The 25935-nt window shown below is 34.4% G+C and overlaps 1 protein-coding gene and 1 non-coding gene across 2 annotated transcripts in view; one reads left to right on the forward strand and one right to left on the reverse strand.

The window, feature by feature from the left end:
• The window catches only part of LOC150099138 (tyrosine-protein phosphatase non-receptor type 13-like), a 470034-nt gene extending 444714 nt beyond the window's left edge, over positions 1 to 25320 (reverse strand). Inside the window, exons 1-5 of the mRNA XM_090403679.1 lie at positions 25241 to 25320; positions 15041 to 15174; positions 14031 to 14209; positions 12990 to 13061; positions 7372 to 7467 (exon numbers count right to left, since the gene is read on the reverse strand). Coding sequence (XP_090259805.1) covers positions 7372 to 7467; positions 12990 to 13061; positions 14031 to 14209; positions 15041 to 15173 — 480 coding nt within the window. The 5' untranslated portion in view covers position 15174; positions 25241 to 25320. The remainder of the gene's footprint in view (positions 1 to 7371; positions 7468 to 12989; positions 13062 to 14030; positions 14210 to 15040; positions 15175 to 25240) is intronic.
• LOC150099139 (signal recognition particle RNA) lies at positions 1131 to 1429 on the forward strand. Its single transcript, XR_016549427.1, has one exon.
• Positions 25321 to 25935: the final 615 nt, after the last annotated feature.

Here is a 25935-nt window from a genome sequence, read left to right on the forward strand (position 1 = left end):
TGACTTACCACACAGATATAGACTATATATTGCTTGATATAATGTCTTTCTCCAATTTTTCTTGGCCTCTTCTCAAAAGGTTTGCATAATTCTTACCTGGAAAAGCAGTAAGGAAATTCCTGTGCAATCTAGATTCACATTGTTTTGTTTCCCTTTTTACTGATGGGTAGTATGAGCTTTACTCCAATCATTCAGAATTCAATCTTCAGACTATGCCTTCTGAATTATGCAGTGCAACAAATGTAAAACTTTTATATCCCCTGCATATTTGAGCATTTCTGGTCAAATATCTCTACTCCAGCTGCCTTGCCACTCTTCTATCAGTTGTTTGATTTAGTAATCTTTAAAAGTAATTGCTTTGACATCTAAAATAATCTTAAGTTTTTATTTAATCTTTATCATCCCCAATCTCATTTACAGTACTCTTTTCTCTATTTCTAAGCTTTTTCAATAGCCTCCTGAACATTTTGCCATTTCCCCTGATATTTATCTTCTATATTCTTACCAAATTCTTCCAATTAGTTTTGTTTAACTGCTTTTACAAACATTTTTGATTTCTTACATTTTTCTCTGTATTCTCTCAGAGCACATGCTGATTTACTTTCTAAGAACTTTTGACATGCTTTCTTCATTTCCATGACTGCTTCTTTAACTTACTCATGGAATTCTGATTTTTCTATCCTTGCAGACAACTGCATACTTCCCTGACTGAATCAATTAATGTGTTCTTCAGAGTTCACCAGTAAGTTTCTAAGATCTCCTATCTTCATATTTTTCATTTTTTTTCCAATACAATTTTTATATTTGATAGTTCAATTCACTTCAAACTGCTCAACTTCTTTGATCGCTTCCCTCGCCATGAACTAGCATTCTCTCCATGTGAATTTGTGCACATATTTACGTTGGAACATGGTATCAGTAATGACAGAGTTGTATACTTCCAGTCATGACATATGAAAGCGAAAGGTGGACTCTGACTAAAAATTGACTCACAAATTTAGAACCACCCAAAAAAAAATGGAAAAAATCACTGCTTGGTAGTATTGTTATTCAACATAGAAAGTGCACTACTTGAGTAAGAGCCTAGACAAGGGTGAGAGACACTATATAGGCAATTAAAAGGTCCAAATGCTGAGAGATGTAGTGGTCTCCTATAAACTAGCTGCTTGGAAGCTTCAACTGGGTGGTTGGTTTGAGGACTGGAGTCCTGTTTCACAATGTTTCTGTTTCAATCCGATGTCCACATTAAGCACAGCATCGATATGATGACTTGGAGGGAGCTCTCAGAGTTACCAAGTTGACTAACAAGAAGCAAACTGGCCCAAGGCAGAAATGCAGCAGGCAAAAACTTCCGAGTTGTGCAGTTAGGGTTGTGTCTGTGAATAGGCGATGTGTGATAGCTAGCTAGATAAAACCGTACCTGGTTCATGTTTTTTTTTTGTTGTTTGTTTGTTTGGAGAGTGGTGAATGAGTGGACTAAGTTGCCAGAGTCTGTTGTGGGTGCCATGACTGTGAATTGTGAATGGGTTCAAGGCAAAGTATGATAGATACTGCACAAATGTTGGATAGTGCTTGGTATGATGTTTAGGGCCTCTCTCGATGAGTATAAAGACTCCATGGAGTAGCCCGTAGTAATTATAATAATGGAAATGGATATGTCATAGTGCAAGAACGGACAAAGTTGATATTTGAATGGTATCCCAGAGAGAGAGAGAGAGAGCTATAGGAAGACCAAGAAGACAGTTCAAGGTTGAGATTAAAGAGATGGTTGGAACTAAGTAGCATAGAAAAGCTCAATACAGGAGAGAATGGAGTACTTTGAAGGAAGGCCTTCATCCAGCAAGGGACAGAAAATGGCCAATGACAATAATTAGTAATGACTAGTTCATATCATGAACAGAAATCCAATAAGTACTTCCCATTATTATTAGCTATGAGCCTTTCTTCAAATTTTCCCAAAACATTTTTTATATAAGTGATATTCATTTCCTACTGTCCTTTTTTTGGATATCCAACAAGAATCAACTTTTCCTTTTTCTCTTTGTGTCAGCTGTCATCTCTAATCATTGAAAAACATTCACTTTTTCTTTAGCAGATCCATCTGGAACAAGAGACACAAATAAGTCTCATTATCAAATTGTCCACTTTGATGTTTGCCCAGATCACTTCATTTGATACTGCTTGCCATTCAAGAAAATTATCCTCAAGTTTAGCTATGAGTTTATACTTATTGTTAATGCCTAAATATAACATCATATATTTATTATTGAGAAGAATCTTGCCTATTTTTGTTACATTGGCTTGTTCATCTCCAATTCTTCAGCCAGTTCCACTTCCTTTCCATTGATGCCTTGTACTTTGATGGTGTCAATCTCAATTCTACTCCTGATTTTGGTTTTGTGAAGCTTATTCTAATAGTTAACTTCTCACTGTTTACCCTGGCTCCCTGATGAAAACAGTGGAGACCTTGTTTAACAAGACACTACTCCAGTCTTCATGAAATTTCGCTCTTAAACAACCTCTTTTCTTTTTTTCCAATACTGTGACAACTATAGCCTCCAGTCTTTCTTGGCATAAACAAATTATACCTACTCTTGCCACACATACTGTTACAACTTCTGCACTCCCGCTCCGCATTGCCCACACAATTGCATGAGCCTGTTTTCATTAGTGGCAGAGTGCTCAGCCAACAATTGCATATTTATCAGTAGAGAAAGAGAGAGAGGTCTAGCTGTACAGGGTAACATGTGGTGGGGGAAATTATAACAACCATTATTCTTGTTGAGAGGCTTATACGCTGGTTAGACATAATAACTAATATTTAAGGAATTGACAGCGTATACTGGAAATATAGATTAAATAAACTTTAATATACACTTTCCGATATTTCGGCGAACGTTATACGTTGCCATCTTCTTGGGAACTTACTAAAAAGACACGTGCACACAAGTACTAATACAACAAATGAGACTGAGGCTAGGACGCTAGCGTTTTCCTAAAGTCCTGATGGTGCCCCCTGGCGGGCTATATTGGTAGTTCTTGGCCTTTGGGCTGAAGTTCTTTTGATAAAAGTTTCCCAAATTTGGGGCAGTTTCATGCATCCAAATTTGTTGAGGTTTGGCATGTTCCTAAGGGCCGAGGCTGATTCCATGAATAGTCTTTCATACTTGAACTTGCTGCGGTGTATTACTGTGGCTTTCTTCCATCTTATTCTGTGGCGAGTATCCAGAGCGTGCTCTGCAAGCCCAGAGTGGCTGTACTGGTGAAATCGGATGTAATCCTTGTGTTCTGAGATTCTGATATTTGCTGTCCTGCCTGTTTGGCCAAAGTAGGACAGTTTACAGCTGCAAGGGACCTGGTATACACCAGGTAGGTCTAGGGGAAGTGGTTGGTCTTTGGTGGAGCAGATAAGGGATGCCAGTTTTCTATGTGGTCTGTAACAAGTGGTCAAGTCATGTTTTTTTAAGATTTTATTGATTTTTTCTGAGGTGCCTCTGATGTAGGGGATAATGATGGATTTAGAGTAATCTTTTTTGTGAAGGGAAGGGGGTGGTGGGTTGTGGATAACTGGGTTAAGTATTTTTTGGATTTTTTGGAGGGGGTAGCCGTTGGCTGAGAAAGTGTCACGGATGTGATTTAGTTCAGTGATTAGGGCTTGATTATTAGAACAGATTATTTTTGCCCTGTTGAATGTTTTAATAACTCCATATTGTTGTGAGGGAGGGTGGTGGGATTGTTGGTGAATGTATCTGCCTGTATGGGTGGGTTTTCTATAAACTGAGAAAACCAAGGTTCCATCAGGTTGGCGGGTGACTAGTGTGTCTAGGAAGGGGAGGTTATTGTTTTCCTCTTTTTCCAGGGTGAATTTGATTCTAGGGTGTTGGTTGTTCAAGTGTGTTAGGAAGGAGAGGAGTGAATCCGGGCCATGTGGCCAAATAGCGAAAACATCATCAACATAGCGAAGCCATATGGTAGGTTTTTGTGGGGCTGAGTTTAAGGCTTTCTCTTCAAACATCTCCATGAAGAAGTTGGCCAAGGGTGGGGAAAGTGGTGAACCCGTGGCTGTCCCCTCTATCTGTTTGTAGAATTTTTCCTTCCAAACGAAATAGCCTGAGTTCATTGTAAACTGAAATAGGGCTGAGATATCGGGAGGAAATTTTTAGTAAGTTCCCAAGAAGATGGCAACGTAACGTTCGCCGAAATATCGGAAAGTGTATATTAAAGTTTATTTAATCTATATTTCCAGTATACGCTGTCAATTCCTTAAATATTAGTTATTATAACAACCATGTGGCTGTAGTAGCACTTCACAAGGTTGGGATGCAGCCATCTGTTATTTTCAACATGCTAAAAGCACTCGGAATCAGTAGAATGTTTGTCGGACTATTAACCATTATAACAATACAGAAGGTGTATATGACTGCCAAAGAACAGGTCAATCATGCTGCATTAGGAGGCAACAGCTTGTGAGGATATGTCTCCTGTGATAACACAGAAAGTGATATCACATGTACTAACTGATGATCTGGGCATGAGAGCCTATCGTCATTCTACTAGACACTTCCTAACACCACAACTTATGTGGCAGAGGGTGATAAAATCAAAAACACTCCTCCAGCGGTATGCAAAAAACAGACACAGAGATATCCTCTTCACAGATGAGAAGATTTTCACCAGTGAAGAGTCATTTAACTGCCAAAACGATTGGGTATATGCCCTGGATGGTCACACGCAATGTGTCACAACAACCAGGATTCAGAGAGGTCATCACCCTGCATCAGTGATAGTTTGGTGGTGGTGGTGTGTGTGGAGAGGTTGACATATCAGGGGTATCCAAGTTCTGGGGCCATACTACAGGTTCCAGTACAGTCTCTTGATATACAAGAAGAGTCAAAACATGCAAAGTATATCAAGAGACTGTACTGGAACCTGTAGTATGGCCCCAGAACAATACCTTGTTTCACAGCAGGCAGTGGATCTTCTGGAACAGGACTCAGCTCCTGCACACAAGACAAGGACCACACAACAGTGGTTGGAGGTGAATTTTCCCGACCGCCATCTGGAAGTCCTGATTTGAATCAGGACTTCCAGAATCTGCCTTCAGGTGGCAATGCTGGGGTGTCATTTCTTGCAGGCTACTATCTCAAGCTCTGACCACAATTTGGAACAAGCAGTGGTAGCATTTCCACTGGATGTGTGTGTACCTTCATCGATACATGGCCTCACAGACTTTGCACATGCATGAAGATGAAAGGGGGCAGTTCAAGCATTGAGTGCTGCTATATGCATGTGGTTGGTGAATTTATGAAGAAGGTGAATTTATGCAATCTAGCCATAAATACTGTTACTGATTGTAACAGTATTTATGGCTAGACTGCATAAATTCACCTCCTTAGCAGACAAGAAATTTTCTTTTCATTCAGATCTTACTTTACCTATACACAATAATTAACTCTGCAAAAATCACAAATTCATAAACTACTACTACTCTCATATTTTAGGTGGTACCTCTAAGGGGCTCTGTATAAAGACTTGACTCTATACAAAAAAAGAGCAATCACTGACTTGTTCCACTCTCTTTTGCACAGATGATCAATTTATGTTGTTTGCATTTCCTATAAATATTCCACGGTTACTGGTAATCACAGTATAGAGTAATCACAGAATACTAGTGAGGAATTAATGTATCAGTATTTCCTCACTCTCCTCTAAATTTGTTAAATTATATGCAGCAGCTGTTCAATTCCTTTGCAATTTAGATTTAGCTCAGAAAACGATTTCTGTCTTGTTAATTCTCTTTAATGCTGTCCTTTTGAACAACCTCTGTCTTGTACATTTCATTGATATGCAAATGTTTTTTTTTTCTACTCCAAACCTGTCTTCAGGTGGCAATGCTGGGGTGTCATTTCTTGCAGCATTAATATGTGTGCAGCAGTAAGGGTGGACAACCTCTCATGTATGGGTTTATGAAGGGGGGGGGATGATTAAAGTTCAGCAAAGTATATAACATTCAATCTTCATTTTGCATCTGTGTGTGGTGGGGGGGGGATTGGCATTCAGATAGCATCTGATAAAGTGAGACATTAGGAGGTCGAAATGACAACTCAGTGTATAAATGATCTGATTAAATTTCATCAAAAGAAAGGAATGCAAACAGACAAAACTTCTGCAAGTAGTAGATTAAATAGCAAAGAATGAGTAAAAAAATGTAATCTAGTCTAATGATTCATCTGTAGAGAGTACATTAACCCATTGCTTGTCCAATTTTTATGGATACAACACCACTGAAAACATACTCTACAATGAGCTGTGGATAAAGAGACACAGATTACAGGCCTTTGGGCACATAGGCCTATTTGTTGCAGACATTTTGCCACATTTGTCTATATATCTGCATACTTTTACTTGAATGGAACTGTCTAGCAACCTGACCTGCCCTGGTGCTTCGATTGTGTTTTGCTGTTATATCAAAAATCTGTCTTTATGACAGATTTTTGATATAACAGCAAATGTCTGGAAATGTTTGGAACACATTCCATTGGTTTGAAATGCTGCCCAGAGCCAAGATGGACACAATGCTATGTCAGATTACAAATTCTGACAATATCAGAAAATTCTGCAGCCTTCTTCAAGCTTTCCAATAATTCTTACCTGTGTTAAACCATCTAGATGATGTCTTTGATACAAGACATCCAAGTTTGCAACTTTATTCCTTCACGAAAAAGAGCTTCCTTCGAACACAATTCACTTAGCCTTTTGCCATTTATCCTGTTGAGTGCTATCATGTGACTCCTCCTTTGCACGCAATTCAAAAAAAATTTGAAATGTGTACCTGCTTTCTACTCGAAATCGTCAATTATACAAATTGCCACAAGCCAATTCATCTGAATTTGCAGTTGTAATCTTCAGAAATAACAGTCATTCTTAGGTTTGGACACCAATGTATTGTGTTTGACATCTGCAAGAGGATTGAAAACTGTATGAGATCTTAGAATATTCAGTGTTTCTAAACTTAGTATTTAAAAGAGTAGAAGAAAACAAGATGAAGTAAAAGATGCACGTATACTGAAAAATGCATTTATAATCTGGCATTCCATCGTGAATGTCGGTTCGAAGTTCATATCTTCACTTTAAACATTTAATTTTAAATGATACACACACACACAAAATTATACTTTACATATTCACTTCCAGAATCTTAAAATTTAATATATATATATATATATATATATATATATATATATATATATATATACTATACTTAACATAATCATTCAAGTTGTGAATCTTAAAATTTAATGCAAGATCTTAAGAACTTCTTAATAAATTCATTTTGTTATAATATTAGCAGAGAAATTCCAATATATTTACCTGCATAATATCAATGAGAGTTATTCTTAGTTCAGGATCTTTCTGATGCATAGATTGGAGGATATTTCTGATGGACAGACTTGTGTTTTTGGATGGCTGAAAAAGTTTAATACAGTAATGAAAAAGTCTAATGTTTAAAAAATCAATGTTTCTAAAAATCTTCATATTCTAATTACTGGTACTATTTGTCATGTTGTACCATCATTTTTTATTTTGTATTTTGTATTTTTAGTTAGTAATGATGTAATTTTTTCATATAGTACTGTCATATCCTGTACACCCCTTGAGGGTACATGGCAGGAATTTGATGATGATGATGGTACTATTTGTAGTTATTAATGCTAAAATATCCTCAAAACAAAAATATCTGTTTTAGGAATTACAGTAATTTTTTAACATTATTACATTATTAAATATATCTTGAATTAATGGAATACTAGTGTTGTTTAAAGGTTCAAGTAAGATAAATAAATCTTCACATAGCCTATAAGGAACATGGGGTATCCAGAAAATGAACAAAGATGGACTAGTAATCTGGGACTTAGCCAACCAAGTAATATTCTGTAAATGGCCTTAAACTAGATACAAATATGATGGTACGATGTATTCAAATGTCATGCCTGGTTAAAAAAAAGTTACTACTACTGCTACTATTTTTTCCAGGGAACCAAGGTAAAGAATAAAAAGTCAGATAGTAAATAATCTTGAACTCAATGAAACTGAAGAAGAGCACTATCATTGTAAGAATCAATACACAAGGGGGGGGGGGCTGAAAAGTTCTGACCGGCCAACCAGGCTGGCTCTGATCTCCATCCAAAAGGCTGCAGGTTCAAATCCCACCATAGGCATGAATGTTTGTGATTATCTGTAAAAATAACAGTGGTAGTGGGCAATAGATGTCATTGGTGTAGATGATGGTAGTTGCAGTTCATTGTAGTTGGAGTGAGTGGTGGAGACAGAGTTGTAGAGTAGGTACCCTCCCTCGATAAGTCCCTTGGACTCCCTGGAGGTGTCACATAATAATAATAATAAACACCTAGAACAAAAATGATAATAAAGTAACTGATATAACCACAAGAAAGAACATATCTCAAAACCTTTTAACCCTCATGTTTCATCAAATTGTAATAATTTGCTCTTTTTCTTTTAGGATATATAAGAAGGCATGGTACAGGTTTTGAAGATATTTGAAGACAGAGGTGGAGGCCATCAAGTTTTGCTGACAACTGAGATTAACCAACCTTTATGTGAGACTTTAGGAGAGTATGTCCCAGATATCCAACAGTTGCCAGATGGATGGCTAAGTTTAAAATTGGGCAACAGATGTTACCCTAAGACCTTCCACAGCAATCACACCTGAAAACATTGATGCAGTGCAAGCCATGATCCTTGATGATAGATGAATACCAGCCAAAAACATTGCAAAAACTTGGAATATATCCAGGGAATGAATTGGGATCATTATTCACCAACATCTGAACATGAAGAAGCTCTCGGCAAAGTGGGTCTCCAAATGTTTGAATGTCAACCAAATGAGAGAACATGTGCTGTTGTCTCAAGGGATTTTGAGTCATTTTGAGAAATTGGGTGCAAATTTTTTGGCTCATATTGTGACTGTTGATGAATCATGACTTCATCACTATGACCCAGAGTTCCAACAATAATCAAGTGGAGATACAAAGGTTCTCCACAGCCAGAGAAGTTCCAAATCCAAAAGTCAGCAGGGAAGGTTCTTGCCATTAACTTTTGGGATATGGATGGTGTAATCCTTACTAAGTACCTCAAAAAAGGTGAAACTGTTACAACAGCAGCATATTCAAGAGCTCTGAAGGAACTGAAGAAAAAATGCTGTGGGAAACTGAGTGCAGGAAGGTTGCTTTTGCAGGACAATGCACCTACTCACACTGCTCATGAAACCCAACAGACAATATACAACCTGCACTTTCAATGTCTACCTCACCCACCCTATTCACTAGACTTTGCCCCATCTGACTATTTCCTATTCCCAAATTTAAAGAAACACTTGAAAGGAACAGGTGAAGTCATATCTGCATCCAAGGACTAATTTGTGCAATAATCACTCTCAGAGGATTACAAATGATGCAGTAGCATTGTAACAAGTTTGACAACACTGAAATCTCTAGGAAAGAGAGACTCTCTCCTTGGAATTACCTTGACATCAAAACTCTCTTGGCATAAACATATTACAACCATTGCCTCCTTGGCATCCAAAAAATTAGGATTCCTCTTTCGTTTAAGTTACTTTACCTACAAACAGCTATTGACTCTATACAAATTCACCCATCCATCAAGTACTGCTCGCACATTTGGGGAGATGCCCCTAAGAGCTCCCTAAATATACTCAAACACAATACAGAAGAGAGTAGTCAGACTGTCTCTTACAACTCACTTCAACCACTCTCACACTGGCATCTTGTATCTACTGCATGCATCTTCTATAAACATTTCCATGATAAATGTTCATTAGAACTATCACATCAATAACCCCCCCCTTTCTCTCTAGTAACCAAATCCATTGAAACACATACAGCTACCATCCAACATCCCTTCACAGAAACTCCCATTGAACAAATTTCTCTTCCTCCTCCTCCTTTATTCCTACAGCTGTATTCTAGTGCCTCCCTTCCATGTGTTTCCAAAGGAATACAATGTACAGGCCTTCAAATCCAATCTGAGCAAGTTCCTCCTTTCCCAATTCTCTTCCCATACACAGTATTAACATGCTATAGGTTGACCAACCAACCTCTCGTGTATGGATCGAGCATAAAATAACAGCTCAGAAACTGTCTGCCTTCTTATCCTGTTTTCACTTCTTTCCTTACCAGGTACTCTGCTCATATCATCTTCACTATTTTCAATAGACTGGCTTTACTTTGCATGCTATTCACAAGCTTTGGAACTTGACAAAGATTCTTCCATCCTGAAAATTCAAATTTGATAATCTGTTCCTTGAAACATGTGAAATGCTACAAAATCATCTGAACCTTAACCACTCAGGCTGGATGCCAATCTCTATGTTTTGGGAAGTGATTACGATTAATTGGTCATAATGTTTTTTTTTTTGTAGTTTTTTTTTAAGGTATAATTTTAAATTATTTTTTATTTACACGACTTTTTACAATTCATCCTTTGAACTCTAATAGTGGAGGTGTATATAATTCAGCTACAACTGAGACACGAGCTAGTATGCATGCTTTATGACTCATTATTGTGATTCACGTTCTGAATGTAGTTATGGGTCTGTCTCCCTGATAATGTCCATGTAACATTGGTTGAAATTTATTGGAATTTTTGAATAAAATTCTACATATTTTTACATGAATAAGCTGTGAAAGTTTTTAAACATGTCTAGTACACATGCTCCATTAAAACTATTTAAATAAAATTTGCAAAAATAATAATGAACAGCATAATTAAACAAACACTGTTTAAAACTAGGATGACATATTAACCCTTTAACTGCTACGGTTGAGTTAACTCGATTTGAACAGTTGGTGCGTCTCCCATATTCAGACAATTTTTTAGTATGGAAAGAATCGTCATAAGATATTCAAACTTTGCAGGTAGGTTCCTCCATCTGTTGCCAACCAATTGAAGTTTATTTGACTTGGGTTTCTGTCCTTGTATGACATCTAAAGAGAAAAATTTGAACTGGCACAACTAATCATATTAAGTGTCTCCATAGCACAATTGGAAGAACGACAGAACATTGCGCCCTTCGATTGGAAAAGGCCTAAGTTCGATTCTCGTCGTGATGGGAGGAATCTTTATATGTGGACTTTTTCAATTGAAGGTGAGTTAGCTGATCTCATACGGAGGTAGCAGGGTTTTTTCTCCCGGAAACTTGGGTTTTTCAGCCCGCAGACAGACAAATCGGCCCTTCAGAACACACGCAATTTACAGACAAAAAATACTAGTTGTGGTGGAGGGCAGTAGATGGCGTTAATGTGGATGATTGGTAGTAGAGGTTCGGGTGGAGACAGAGTTGTACAGTAGGCGTCCTCCCATGATGAGTCTTCGAACTCCTTGAAGGTGTCACGAATAATAATAATATGCATATGCATAAACCACGTGACTACAGAGATTTCTGAGATGTCACAATATGGCATCTACCAGAAATATCCATGTTATCTTACTGATGATCAAATTGATGAATTGTTAACAACAAACGAGTCGGGAGAAGAATTGTCCGTGTTAAGTGAATTGTGTACTTCAGATTATAATTTATTAATTGTGTATCTTCATAAATTAATGTGTGTAATTTGCATAATCAAGTGGACATCCCCTTGATTATGCAAATTTTATAAAACACTATTATTGCTATTTTTGTGAGTGAACAAGTGTATATCAAGAATGTATGATGCTGTCCGGACTTCTTACATCAGTAAGAATTTTAATTGATTTTATTTATAAATTTTTTGCAAAATTAATTCAGTACATGGGACAATGACAGTAGAATATAAAGTCAGCAGTTAAAGGGTTAATTATCAACACCAATAACTTCCAGTAGCATACATTACAAATGAGATACAATGTTGATATAGTTGGCACTTACAAGAGCAAAATCAGCGATATGATAGGAAAACTTTGTCATAGTTGGATAGTTGTCTATAGTTTAATGCCTCCATAGCGCAATTGGAAGAACGACGGTACATTGTGCCCTTTGATTGGAATAGGCCTAAGTTCGATTCTCGTCTTGATGGGAGGAATCTTTACGTGGACTTTTTCAATCGAAGGTGAGTGAGCCGATCTCATACGGAGGTAGCAGGGTTTTTTCTCTCAGAAACTAGGGATTTTCATCCAGCACACAGACAAATTGGCCCTTCAGAACACACGCAATTTACAGACAAAAAATACTAGTGGTGGTAGGCGGTAGGTGGCGTTGATTGGTAGTAGAGGTTCGGTGTAGTGGTGGAGACAGTTGTATAGTAGGTGTCCTCCCGCGATGAGTCTTTGGACTCCTTGGAGGTGTCACAAATAATAATAATAGTGAATTTCTTTTAACATAGCTTTGTATGTATTAGGCATTAGTTGGGACATTTCAGTATTCTTAACAGCAAGTGAGTTTGTGATAATAGTATCTGCTCTAGCAAAAAATAACTGCATCGAGAATCTGAATAAGCTTTCACTATCAGAATTCTCATGATTAAATAATGTAGCTTAGTGACAGTAAACAAAATGGGGGGGAAGGAACATAAAAGAAAGAGTATGATGGTGGAACAGATCACACTTGGCTGCAATCCATAAAATGCAAAAAAAAAAAAAAAAGGAATATGAAGGAAGAAAAACAAAATGGTTAAAAAAATCCAAGTTGCTTCAAATATATGAAGCTACAAAAACAGAACTAATCATTGTCCATATTTTGGTTTAAACATATATTTCAGTGGCCATAATACTTTATTGTGAAAATAAAGAGCTCAACTGCATGAATCAATCAATAATCAATCAGTTTACATCTGTGATCATCCATTAATACATTTGTAAATAAAATGATGTAAACATTTTCAATTTCTTTAAAGCTACATTTCAGAAAAAAACGTAGTAGTTCATATAATAGAGAGGCAAGAGGTAATGGAAATTTAAATATGAATTCTCACCTTTTTTTCTTTTTCAAGCATACAGTAATCCAAAGCAAATTGTAGTGTTTGTCCTAAGGTATAGATGTACATCTGAAAATGAATAAATATTTCATGTCAAAAAAAGTGCTTCAGGTCGATCATTTCATCTATTCGCAGTGAGTCAAAACCAACCTCCCATATCTAAATAAACACATGAGCAATGGTTAAGCCCACTATCCTGAAGTGACAAGTGAAACCTGAATGAGAAACAGGAACTATTTTTAAACTAGTGTGACTCACTGCCAAAGTGTGGGCTGTATTTCTATTATAAGTGCCTGGCAAAGAGTGAGAGAAGAAATTCCAATATAATCCTACTTAAAAAAGTATTTCTAAAAATTAAATCCTCCTAGGGAAAAAAAAAGTTTTTTTTTTTTTAAAAAAAAAGCAATTATAATTACACTAATAATTTATTTCAAAATCATATAATGATATGCTATATTAACATAAAAATAATATTAATAACAGTACTGATTCCTGATAACTAATATTTACTGATTTATTATTCAAACAGCTGGAAGTTAACTTTTTAAGAATTAATGTTAAATTATTTCTGTATATGTATAGGCAATTCAATTTTTGTTGAATGATATTAAACATGGTTTACATGTTTAATATCATTTGTACATCTGATGCACAAAAACTTAAATGCTTAAATAGTAATAAATTTAGTTTGCTTAATTTAACTTGAATTAAGTAAACTAAAAGGGAAGAGTTTGGATTGACAGTGAATATAAACTCAGCATTTCATTTTTATATTTTAACTTCCTTTGCATTCTTCTTTCTATGAATTAATAATTATTTACTTTAAGTGCATTGATTCTTAAAATTCATAAACACAAATTATTTTAAATAATTTTCCTATAAATCTTATGAAAATGAACTTTTCTTAAATTTTATGGGAGGAAATTTTTCATATAACGTTTTATTGTTCATAATGAAAACTCATCCCACTGAACAATGCAGTTTGCACAAAATATGACTCATTCAGCATCGGTAATTCACTCATAGGAAATAACTAACCTTTTCTATATCTAGGTCACTTGCATCATATCCTGCCAGTTCCATGTCAGAACACCAGTACTCAGTTCCTCTAACAGCTTCAAGTGAACAACTACTAATTGCCACCCTTCCAATAGGTGTGCACTGTAAACTTCCAAAACTAATGAGGTATTTGGGAATTCCATTTTTGTGAGCTTCACCTTAAAAAAGAGAATATACGGTTCACAAAGAATTTTGAAATCTCATATGATGAGGGAAAAAAAAACATTGGAAGAAATATAGGCATTTTCAGTTCCTGAAGTCAAATGCATCTGATCCACATATATTTTTAGTCATGAAAATAGAAATACTCATGTATTAAATAATATCTGTTATCAATGGATTTCCACCAAGTCACCAGACTCAGTGTGGAAAGTAATATTCGATTTGGTGATTTTTTTTTTAATGCAATGAAAGATATTATAAAAATATACATTATACTTCTGAAATGAAGTTATTCAGTTTTCAAAGCATTATATGTGCAGGCTATCTGAGAAAAATATAATAATTTTAATTAAAATATTTATAATAAAGCACTTCTATATAAAATTGCAGATCTTATTAATATCTCCAAAGTGGATAAACAATTATATACATTATGGCATTAATCAACAGAAAACCAATTAAGAGCCTTTGAAATGTTAGATTTTAGATGATTTCGAATAACTGAACACAATTCAGTAATTTGTTAAAATGCTTTCCAAATTAGCAATTTACATAATGCTGCAGTCGTTTTTTTCCAATTAACATATGCTTAATATCAAAAATAAAACTTTTCAAAATAAATTATTTCATATGACCTGTGTCTAAAAATCTATGAAGTAAAAAACAGCTGTCGAGATGTATGAGATGTAGCATAACATGCATTTTCATATAAGTGATAATAAAAGAAAAGAAACTTCATTTCTTATATCATGCCTATTAAATATTCCTTTTTTTTTTTTTTTTGTACTTTCCAAAACAATACTAATAATATTAACAGTACAACATACCAACAAGAAAAAGTTCTTGAATATTTTCTACAGTTTTTTGCATAAGTGCCCATATTTCTGCTTCTGCTAAACCTGTTCCTTTTACTTTCAGGATTTCATTTAATGTTACTGCTCCATTTTCCGCCATGGGCATACTGCACAAAAAAACAATAATCCAATTATATGAATAAATCTTTTAACAATATAATAAAATTTTATATTTGTTATATGTGCGCGCACACGCACACACACACACTAAGAAATATTGAAAATCTCAAAATCATATTGTAAGATTAATGCTATATTATTCTAAGAAAGACCCATCAGCATAATTAATATAATTCCATCTCAAGGTCTGATACCTGGTCAGAAAATTACGAACCCTTCCAGAGTAGTTTATAGGATCAAATGAAGACAATTTCAATGGTATGGACATATCGAAAGAATGCCATCAAAAAGGCCCCAACCTTGCTCTGTATGCAAGATTAAAATAAAAAAGAAAAAAAGGAAGACCAAGAACTAAATGGATAACATTAATAAAGGTCAACTCTGGATTACAAACATATAGACAGCTCACTAGCCACTCAAGAAACCGAGACTCCTGGAGGTTATTATGGAAACATGGAAGACTCAACCTGTCTCCGACAGAAGATGACAGTAAGTATAGGATTGATGTCAAGGAAATATTTCAGTAAGTACATAAGGTGAGGAAAACTAGAGCTCATTCATTGAAATTGAGTAAGAGTGTGATTAGCAAAGGCATGAGGACTAGACATTTTTGCTTGGAGAGTGGTGAATGACTGGAATGGATTGTCAGAGAAACTTGTGTGTACCTGGTGAATGATTTCAAGGCAAAATATGGCAGGTATTGATAGTTAATGTTTATGTAATGAACCTCTCATGATGAGTCTACAGACTCTATTGAGGTGCCCATATGTAATAGTAATAGCGTCATGCCTAATACATGCGTTCATAATAGATTAAAATTCAGTATGACAGATTCTGCTAGTAAATGAAAGACATCTCGCAAAATTTCCAAGATACTTATAAGATACATTCAATCACATCTGGTGTGACTGAAATAACATTATACAGTACCGTCGACAGGGTGTAGCATAGAGCAGCCTACCTCACGGCGCGGCTTAATAAGGGCACTCATTCAGCCATATTGCGGTAGGCGGCATTGCTACACTAACAATTCCTGTTAGCGTAGCAAGTGCTGAAAGAAGTTTTTCCAAGCTTAAACCGATTAAAAATTATTTGCGAACAGCAATGACCCAAGAAAGATTGGTTGGTCTAGCAACTATATCGATAGAGACAGACAAAGCTTATAATTTAAATTTAGAAGAGCTTATAAAGAGTTTTATTATGCGATATCTCCATTGAGCAAACATTTAATTAATATTATTATGTAATCGTTTTGCATTAATGTTTCTCTTGTAATAAAAACAAAATAGCATTTGGAGATTTTCTTATATTTTTGTCTTATAATCCATCAAGGGCGATATTTAATTGTTTGTCTCAGGGTGTGATCTAATCTGGCGACAGCCCTAACATTATAACAAAAGCCAAACTTCGTATATTTTGCTGAACATTGTTTGCGTTGGTATGAAATAATCTGCTGAATCATGAGTAAAATGCTGAGCAGTGAATATAATTCAGTACTTTCAAAAGTTCTTTTTTAAAGCTCTATAACATTATTCTGGTAGTACCTTGTTAACGATGCTGCTCTTCCTTGAAGATATCTCACCTTTAATCATTTTTATATAAACTTTTTTTTTTTTTTTTGCAATTTGACAAGACAATCAATTGATTTGCAGAGTTTCTGTTTGGTTGCTTCTTCCTCCCTTGTTGATGCTTTTATTGGTTTAAGATTTATGGACATAAACTTTACAACTGTGTGAATAAAAATTTATTTAATTATTAGCCTTTGCCAATAAGTGTAATAAATATTTTTTCCCTCTTCATGTTGTTTATACTGTTAAGCATTATAAATAAAAAACAACACATAAGCCTTTTTTATGCATTCAAATTCTACACAGAGAAGAAATTGTACATAAAGCAAATAAATCACTTTCCTCCCTTTTAGGCAACTCTTCCTCATTTTTTAAAAACTGTTTGCACTTTAAAACATTAACAGAAAAATCTATCTCTGACAGATTCCGACATCATGGTCAGTTTTGATATCACCTCACTTTTCATTAATATACCTTTACAGAGACCCTTGACCTTGTTAAGCTACTTTCTACCTCCCAACACAACTGAATTATTTAGCAAAAAATATACTCTGGTGACTAACTTTACAACATGTAAAAAATTAGTATCCCTTATCTACTTCCTTAAAGATCAGTTATAATGACTGAATCTTCTTGGTCTACCATGCAACTTTACTACAGCCAGACTGACAAGACAGTGAATATAGAAGATTTCTGAACATAAAGATTAATATGATAAATTAATCTTTATGATAAATTAATATGATTAATATAATTAAATTAATATGATAAATTAATATGAGAATAAAGATAAGCTGGTATTCATCAATATGGATGCTCAGATCTTGCACAACATGCTTGGATATCTGTCTCAAAATTTTGTAGAAATATGACACTTCACTTCATAGAAATCCATATGAGTACATGTATACAAAAGACTTCTTGTCTTGGTTAAAAAAAAAAAAAAAAAAAAACTATCCCAACACTTCTAACAGCTCTGGATGTATAAAACTGACTTAAATCTGGGGAAATTTTCTTCCTCAGATCATCAGCTCAATTATCAAAAGAACCCAAAGGACAAATTGAGCTCTTTTGGTCCTAAAATCCTAAAACATCTAATGGGCATTTGATGGTTTGTCATCTAATGGACAATCTAATAATTGTTCATTAGTTGGCTTATTTTAGAACTAAGTATTGTTCTGGTTTCTAGCTTTAGTCTTTCTAACTTATTTATGTCTTTCTGAAGATGCACATTTTACCTAATATACAGGAAATAGTTATTTCAGTTATTACATTTCCAGTGTCAATATGACTGTCCCTCATCCAGCTTGCATTTTAGATAATTTGTATAATGCTCATTACTTCTTTCTATATCTATAACATCTGATCAAATTACTGTTCAAATTAAGTAACTGAGATTAATTTCAGTTAATAATACTTATTTACAATTATATGGGGTAAATGGAACATTATACAGAGCAATACATAGTTTATATTAAGTTGTAAGTCAGCAGTCAGAAATGAAGGAAATACAGGGAGATGGTTTGATGTAAAATCAGGAGTAAAACAAGGGATGCACATTATCACCACTCTTATTCATCATCTATATGGATCACTTTATAAAAGAAAGTGGCATTAAATTGATATTAAAATTGGAGTTATCAAACTTAGCTCATTGCTTTATGAAGATGATTTTGTAGTCTTATACACATCCTGTGTAAGTCTCCAAGTTCTTTAATTAAACTGCATAACATCTAACAAATTTGGTATGAAAATCAGCAAAAAAAAAAAAAAAAACGAAGACGACGACTATGAACCAGGAAGGAATAATATTATTATTACATGACACTTCCAGGGAGTCATAGACTCATCGAGAGAGAGCACTACAACTCTCCATCTCCACCACTCAATCCACCAACAACGACTCACAACTACACCAATGTCATCTACCACCACCACTAGTATTTTCACAATCACAAACATCCCGCAGCCTTTTATATGGAGAACTTCAGCTGCATTCTCAATAGAATCTACAGAACAAGTAAAATATCACAGTTTTTAGTGAGAATGGCAAGTTAAATCTGGAAATAGACAACAAAATAAACAAAACTGGTATGGTGGAAAGCCAGCTGAATAAATTTATATGGAATAAGAGGGAAATTAACCAAAACACTAAAACCAACATCCTTTCTTTTAGTGTTATATGGTGATCAGCATTCGTTTTAGAGAAATTATGGACTTTACAACCCTGTTATAAATAACTATTTTAATTTGCCGACATTTCGACCTTCATATTAAGGTCATCATCTGGAGTATATACAAGGACAAGCTGAGTTACATTTCACACAGTATGTTAAAGAAACAATGATCTGATCGACGGTTATTCTACTGGCATGACCTCTAGTGAAAATATAAAAATTATATATATTTTTATTAGATAAAGTTATATTAGATTTAAGATTCTGGATTATCTACAGTCCTGTTTATAGTTAACTCTTAGGGAGAAAGGTTCTGTGGGTAGAATATGCGCCTTCCATATGCTTGGGATTTTTAGACTATCATTATTGTTCAGATTGGGGTGGTTGATAAGAATCTCACAGGCTTCCTTAAATTTACGTTCATACCAGTAATGTGTGATGTAAACCAGTGCTTCCCAAACTTCTGGATGTCAGGGCCCCCTTTGCAAAAATCAAAATATTTCACGGCCCTCCTCGGAAAAAAATCGTAATAGAGAGATATATTATTATTATATTTATTGTATTTATATTCAATACAAAACATACACAGCGAATATTGCAAAAATCAATTACTGCAAAACGAGCATATACTAAATATATGAATTTCTAACAAGTCAGAGCATGCCAACTCATATAACTACTCTTATTACAACAATCGTTAAAACCAAAATATGACCATCTGAGATTCCAATTCTAAGTTAAATATTATTATTATATAGGTATCTCTATGGGATCTGAAGACTCATCATGAAAAACTTAGACATTTATGCACACAATACCTATCACACCTCTCCTTAAACTCATTCACTGTAAGGGCACTCCAACTAAATTCGGCAATCCATTCCACTTATTCACCATTCTCCAAGCAAAAAAAACTAGTCTCTGCACCCCTCCCTTCACTTACTGACCACACGTTCTCACAACTTCCAAGGATTGACCCCTAGATCTCTCTCTCTCTCCATCATGTATTGAAAACTTTTTTTGTCAATCTTGTAGAATCCCTTTAATACCTTATAAGGTTCTATCATGTCCAGTCTTTTATGCATCAACTTTGCAACTCATATACCTTGAATCCATCTTCATAGAGAGCATTCCACAGACCTGCGACCAGCTTTATCACACATCTCTGAATCTTCTGATCATCACCTTCTGATCTCCAAAGTGCCCAAATCTGTACATAGTAATCAAGATGCAGCCAAATCACAACTTTAGAAAAAGGGATAAAACCTCCCTATCTTGACTTGCTAGTGCGTTTTTCAACATCCAAGTAATGCTTTAAGCTATTTTGGCAACTTTAAGCTAATTTGGTAATTTTAAGTCATTTTTGGCAACTTATGCCTTCTGAACTTCAACTCTCTGTCCCCTAATCCCTAACTTCAATTTTCTGCAATTCAATACCATCAATGTGATACATAGTATCTTTTCAAATCCAAAATGCATAATTTTATATTTTTAACATTAAGAACCATTATCCTTTGCCCACAATGGCAACACATTTAAACCATCCTGAAGGATATTTATATCACCCTTATTAACTACTGCCCAATTAAATTTTGTATCATCAGCAAACAACTGAATATCCCCTCTTAAACCATTTCCTATATCATTAATATACAAATTAAAGAGTAGTGGCCCTAGTACTGAGCCACTAGTTGGCCTCATTTTTCCTAGATTCGATTGCAATATATATGGGCCACCCCATACTTACTTATGGGTGGCCCATAAGTCATCGAACATTCAGTAGAAAGGGTCGTTGTGAAGCTGAAAATAGAAGGCATTTAAACGATGTCGGTTTACATAACTAATAAAAAAAATCTGGTGATGTTAAAAAAACGAAACAGTTGCTTTGCAAAGAAGCAATCACTTTCTACAGCATGTTCCATGACTTACAGGTCACTTATGAGCAATTCTGTACTACTTTCTTGTATCTGTCTGTCTGTCAGTCATCTCCCCCCCCCCCCATCTATACCACCAGCGCTCATATCCATTCTTATTTGCTTCAACTTTTGTAATAGTTTTTTCATACAGTATTCTGTCACCACCACTTCTTTTATTTAAAGGAGATATTCTGCTGGATACAACTTATGAAATTTGCATCAAATTAATAAAAGAGCTAGCGAACAATGACAATAGCCTCTGTAGAGCAATTAGAAGAATGATGGTACACTGTGCCCTTCAACTGGAAAAGGCCAGAGTTTGATTCTCATCATGACAAGAGGAATCTTTATATGGGTTACTTTCAATTGAAGGTGAGTTAGCTGATCTTATATGTAGCAGGGTTTTTTTCTCCCAGAAACCTGAGCTACCGGAAGAAAAATACAGGCAAATTGACATCAGAAAACACACAGTTTACATGCAAAAAATACTGTTGTTGTTGATGGGCGGTATATGGAAATGATTGTAGTTCTGTGTAATGAGTGAAATAAAGTATTATTACAGTAACAGGCTCTGTTAAAACAATGTTATTATTTCGGTGTAAAGAATAGAGAGCTTATGTCAGGTAAAGAAATATTCATGGGAGGAGGTTTAGCATTATGCAAAATCTGTGCAATCTCAAACTGTAGTTTGTTAGCATCATCTGTATACAATTCCTAATGTCATTTTCTTTGTCTGTCATAAAGTCTAAATGAGGCCATCAGTAAAATCTGGACCTTTTGACAATATACTTAATTCATCACTTGTAAAAGGTTGGTTAGTTAAATTATGACCCATTTGTCAAACTGATTGAACAAACCGATGGCTTCTTTGTTCTAATATTGTTTCTAATTAGTTTGGCAAGTGATCATTATCGGATGGTTTAACTATAGCAGTCAAATGAAACAGTATGTAGTAATAAGTGAACAGAAACTTGGGAATTCTTGAGAGATAAATGTCTTAGGCAACATGCATTAGAGGAATATGAGAATGAAAACTTTTAGATTTGGTCCCTAGCATAAGAGAATCTACGACACCATCCTAGTCCCAAGATGGTGAGAATGACCAAGTAGTTTTGACTTGAGGATAAACTGAAATGCAGAAGTATCAAGGAGAATTTGTGGAATTATAAGGTAGGTGATTATAATCAATTAAACTTGTCAAGAAGTTATATTCTTGTTTAATCCTTCATCCAGGTGTAAGCAAACAAAGTTTCCATGTGAAGTATCTTCAACGACTGATTATAATAATCTTATAAATCAGCCTGGCCAATTCCACAGATAGAAGAATTTGAGGATAGATGTCATTAGATGTCAGAAGTGCATGAGAGCTAGTTAATAAATATTAATCGATAGGAGTGGCAAACTGCATACCTCAAGTGAAAACCATGATTTAGCGTAAAGTGGATACCAATGAAATCAAACATGAATGTCAGATTGGATGGGAGGGGGTTATGAATAAAATATAAAGAGAAGAAAATCCTAAGGAACTCTTTCACTGTGGTTATGTGACCAGTAAGAGGAGAAATGACTGTTGACAAATGAAACTCCATGCATAAATTCTGGGGATTTCAAGAGAAGCAGATCACCATATATATATATATATATATATATATATATATATATATATATATATATATATAACACCTGAAGTGATTAGTGATAAATGCTCAAAATTAGCATGCTTTTAATCTTCTCCTCTCATTTCTGAAAGACAGGGGAAATATTGCCTGATACTGTAATGACAGAAATTGAAGTGAGGTATGAGAAAACCATGAGGAAAAAAATATATAAATAAATATATATTTATACACACACACTTTACACACACTTAAACACCCTTACCACAGCAAACTGATTTATATATGGTCAAACAAAGTGTGACCATATACAAATTTACAAGTACTTTAATCCAGGGGTTGATATAAATATCCAAAGAACAAATCCTTTTTGATCATCAGATTTTATTCTGGAGTGGAATGACATATATATATATATTTTTTTTTTTTATTTATTTTTTTTTTTTGTAAATACAGGAAAACCTTGCTTAACGCAAATTCAATATGCACAATAATCAGTTAGCGCCTCAGTAAAATGATACTATTTCCCACTTTAAGCGAGTGAATAATCAGTTAATGCAATTTTTTTACGTTACATGATATTTTTTGTCACCAATCTGCAGTGAGCAGAAAAGCTGGAAGTCATTAAGAGACATGAAAGTGGCGCTAGTAATAATGATTATGCAAAACCTGGGATACAGCGAGTCTACAGTTTGGACTATATTAAATAAGAGCAAAGAATACAAAGAACAAGGAAAAGTTGCTACTGCTTCATTAAACATGCAGATCACCCGAAATAGAAGAAATTTAATGATCGAGATGAAGCATCTTCTATCACTGTGGATTAAGGATTATAACCAAAAAAGGATACCTCTTAATACAGGGAATATTCAGGCAAAAGCTCTCAATATTTTTACCTCACTGAAAGAGACCAAATTTCAAGAGGAATGTGAAAGCTTTACTGCAAGTTTAGGATGATTTGACTGTTTTAAAAATCGAATTGGACTGCAATGACAAAACTGGTCTTCTCTTTTGGAAGCATATACCAACAAAAACTTTCCTAGCTAAAACCGAAGCATCTCAACCAGGATACAAAGTATCTAAGATTGTCTTACACTATTATTAGGAGGCAATGCAGAAGGTGACTTTAAACTCAAGCTGATGTTAGTTTATCGTGCATAAAATCCAAGATCTAACATTATTGAAGAAATCAGCACAACTGGAAAAGAACTTGGATTTAATGAACTGGTTAATGAAGATGTGAAAAACTTGTTCAATTTCCATTCAGAACAGTTAAGCGAAAATGATCTTCCACTGGAAGAGCAGCGTGCATATGAAAAAAAAAAAAAAGATGATGAGGAGTACAAACAAGAAGAGAATGTTATAATTAAGAAGCCAACTGCAAAAGAACTTGAGCTAGTTTTCAAATCACATTGAGTTTGTTAATGAAATTTTGTTTGATGCTGATCCTGATATGGAACAAAGGTCTGAATTTTTGATAAAGCGATTGCAAGCTATTGCAAATTGCATGACAAGTTTTAAAAGTCAAGCACAATTCAAATATCTTTACTTAATTTTTTTTTTCTTTTTTTTTTTTTTGTAAAAAAGTAGCTTAATCAAATGTTTAGACATTAAATAAAAATTTAAGCAATTGATTTTTATTATCTTTGATGATTTTGTCCTCTAATGTAGCTTATGCTGTAATTTTTTTTTTCAAATTTACACTGACTGATGGATGAATTATAATTATTCCTATTGTTTATTGTATCCGCTCAACACGACTTTGCTTGGCATGCATTAATTGATGGATTAATTAATTGCGTCAAGTGAGGTTTTCCTGTATATTTATATCCTACTGTAGCAATTGATGTATCTATCTTTGAGGATTTAATTCAGAAGAGTAATTTTATTTTATTTTATTTTTTTTTTTTTTTACCTTCCATGTTCCGGTTTGGAGCAAAAAATTTCACTCTCAGAAAATAATGCTCCATCTGAAAACACACACATATTTAAAAAAATCCAACGCGCGTGCACGCACACTGCTTATATCCTCTCAATAAATAAAACTCTTATTTCCATTTTGTATTTCAATAAATTTAAATTAACAGTATTCTTTTACCTTGTTAATAGTAACAATAAATAAAGAAATGATATTTTTGCGTCTTTTTATTTTTTTTTTTTTATTATCAAAATTCTTAAATTAATCCTCAATAGTCAATATATGTGTGTGCTTTCAGGTGGAGTATTATTTTCTGGGAGTGAAATTTGTTGCTTCGACCCGGAAATATATCTTCAGGAGAACAAATAAATTGTCCCAATCCGGATAAATAAATAAAATTCTATCCGGACTATTAATCAGTGCTATTAAAAGTTCCTTTTAAACTATTCTGAGAAGAACATTTTATTTTTGTTCAAAACCATTTAAATGTCTGTTTTTTTTTTAATCTGCACAATAAACACAAACCTGGTCTCGAAGGGGGGAGGGAAGGACGAAATATGAAATTTTAGTTATTTCATATGAAATATGAAATAACTAAAAATTTCTTTCCTGAAATCAAGCGAGGAATCTTGGTAATGCATTACTAATCGTATAATTTCAACAGAAATGTAAATCTACAGATAATAACTGTACACAATCACATCATTCTTTTTGTGGTGAAATAAAAATTACGTTATCGACCTCACAAAACAGTTAACTGGATTCTGAGAATGATGTGCCTAAATGTATTTAAAATTCTCACGCAGACATATGCATTATAAGTTAATTACTATATTTGTTAACTAATTCTTCACACACCTGACTACTCTTGGAAAGCGTTATAAATTTAGCATCATCTATTTACATCCATCTCAACCACATAGCAACTGTCACTCGCCATGTTTACCGGCAAAATGGCGCCATCTGTGAATGGAAAGTTGGACAATACTAATACTTTTAACAATGAAAAGTACAAATCATAAATATCCTCCACTCCCTTCACTTTATTTAAGTTAAATATTGAATTTATTAGTTGAATTCTAATAATGATAACAAATGTCAATATAACATCATATTTAATTAGTATGTGATATAATAATTCATTTATTTATTTATTCTTATGGCTACATGAAACTGGTAAGTGAAAAATACAATCAGAATTTCCAGAAACAAATGATGAAAATCTTAACATATAAAAGTTCATTACATAAAAGGCACAACCTGCTTACTAAGTCTTTATTTTTTTTTTAAATATAAAGCAAAAGTAACTTGTCATAATTAAGCCAGGGACAATTATCGTCCTGCTGCACCAAGTATGACAAGACTGCATGTTCTCACAACACATCACAACATAAAAGTGGCTGAATCCGAGGTTTAAGTAGAGAGCAGTTGTGTCTTCTGTGAGAAAACTTGATCCATTACAGGAGGCCCATTTCACACTGTATCATCAGCTTCTAACATGAGGAGTTCTGCTGATACTATGACGAGGACTATGATGGTAACTACTAGAATAA

Source organism: Typopeltis vanoorti, chromosome 14, assembly GCF_054136105.1.
Source record: "Typopeltis vanoorti isolate ZY-2024b chromosome 14, IOZ_Tvanoo_1.0, whole genome shotgun sequence".
Taxonomy (NCBI): Eukaryota; Metazoa; Arthropoda; class Arachnida; order Uropygi; family Thelyphonidae; genus Typopeltis; species Typopeltis vanoorti.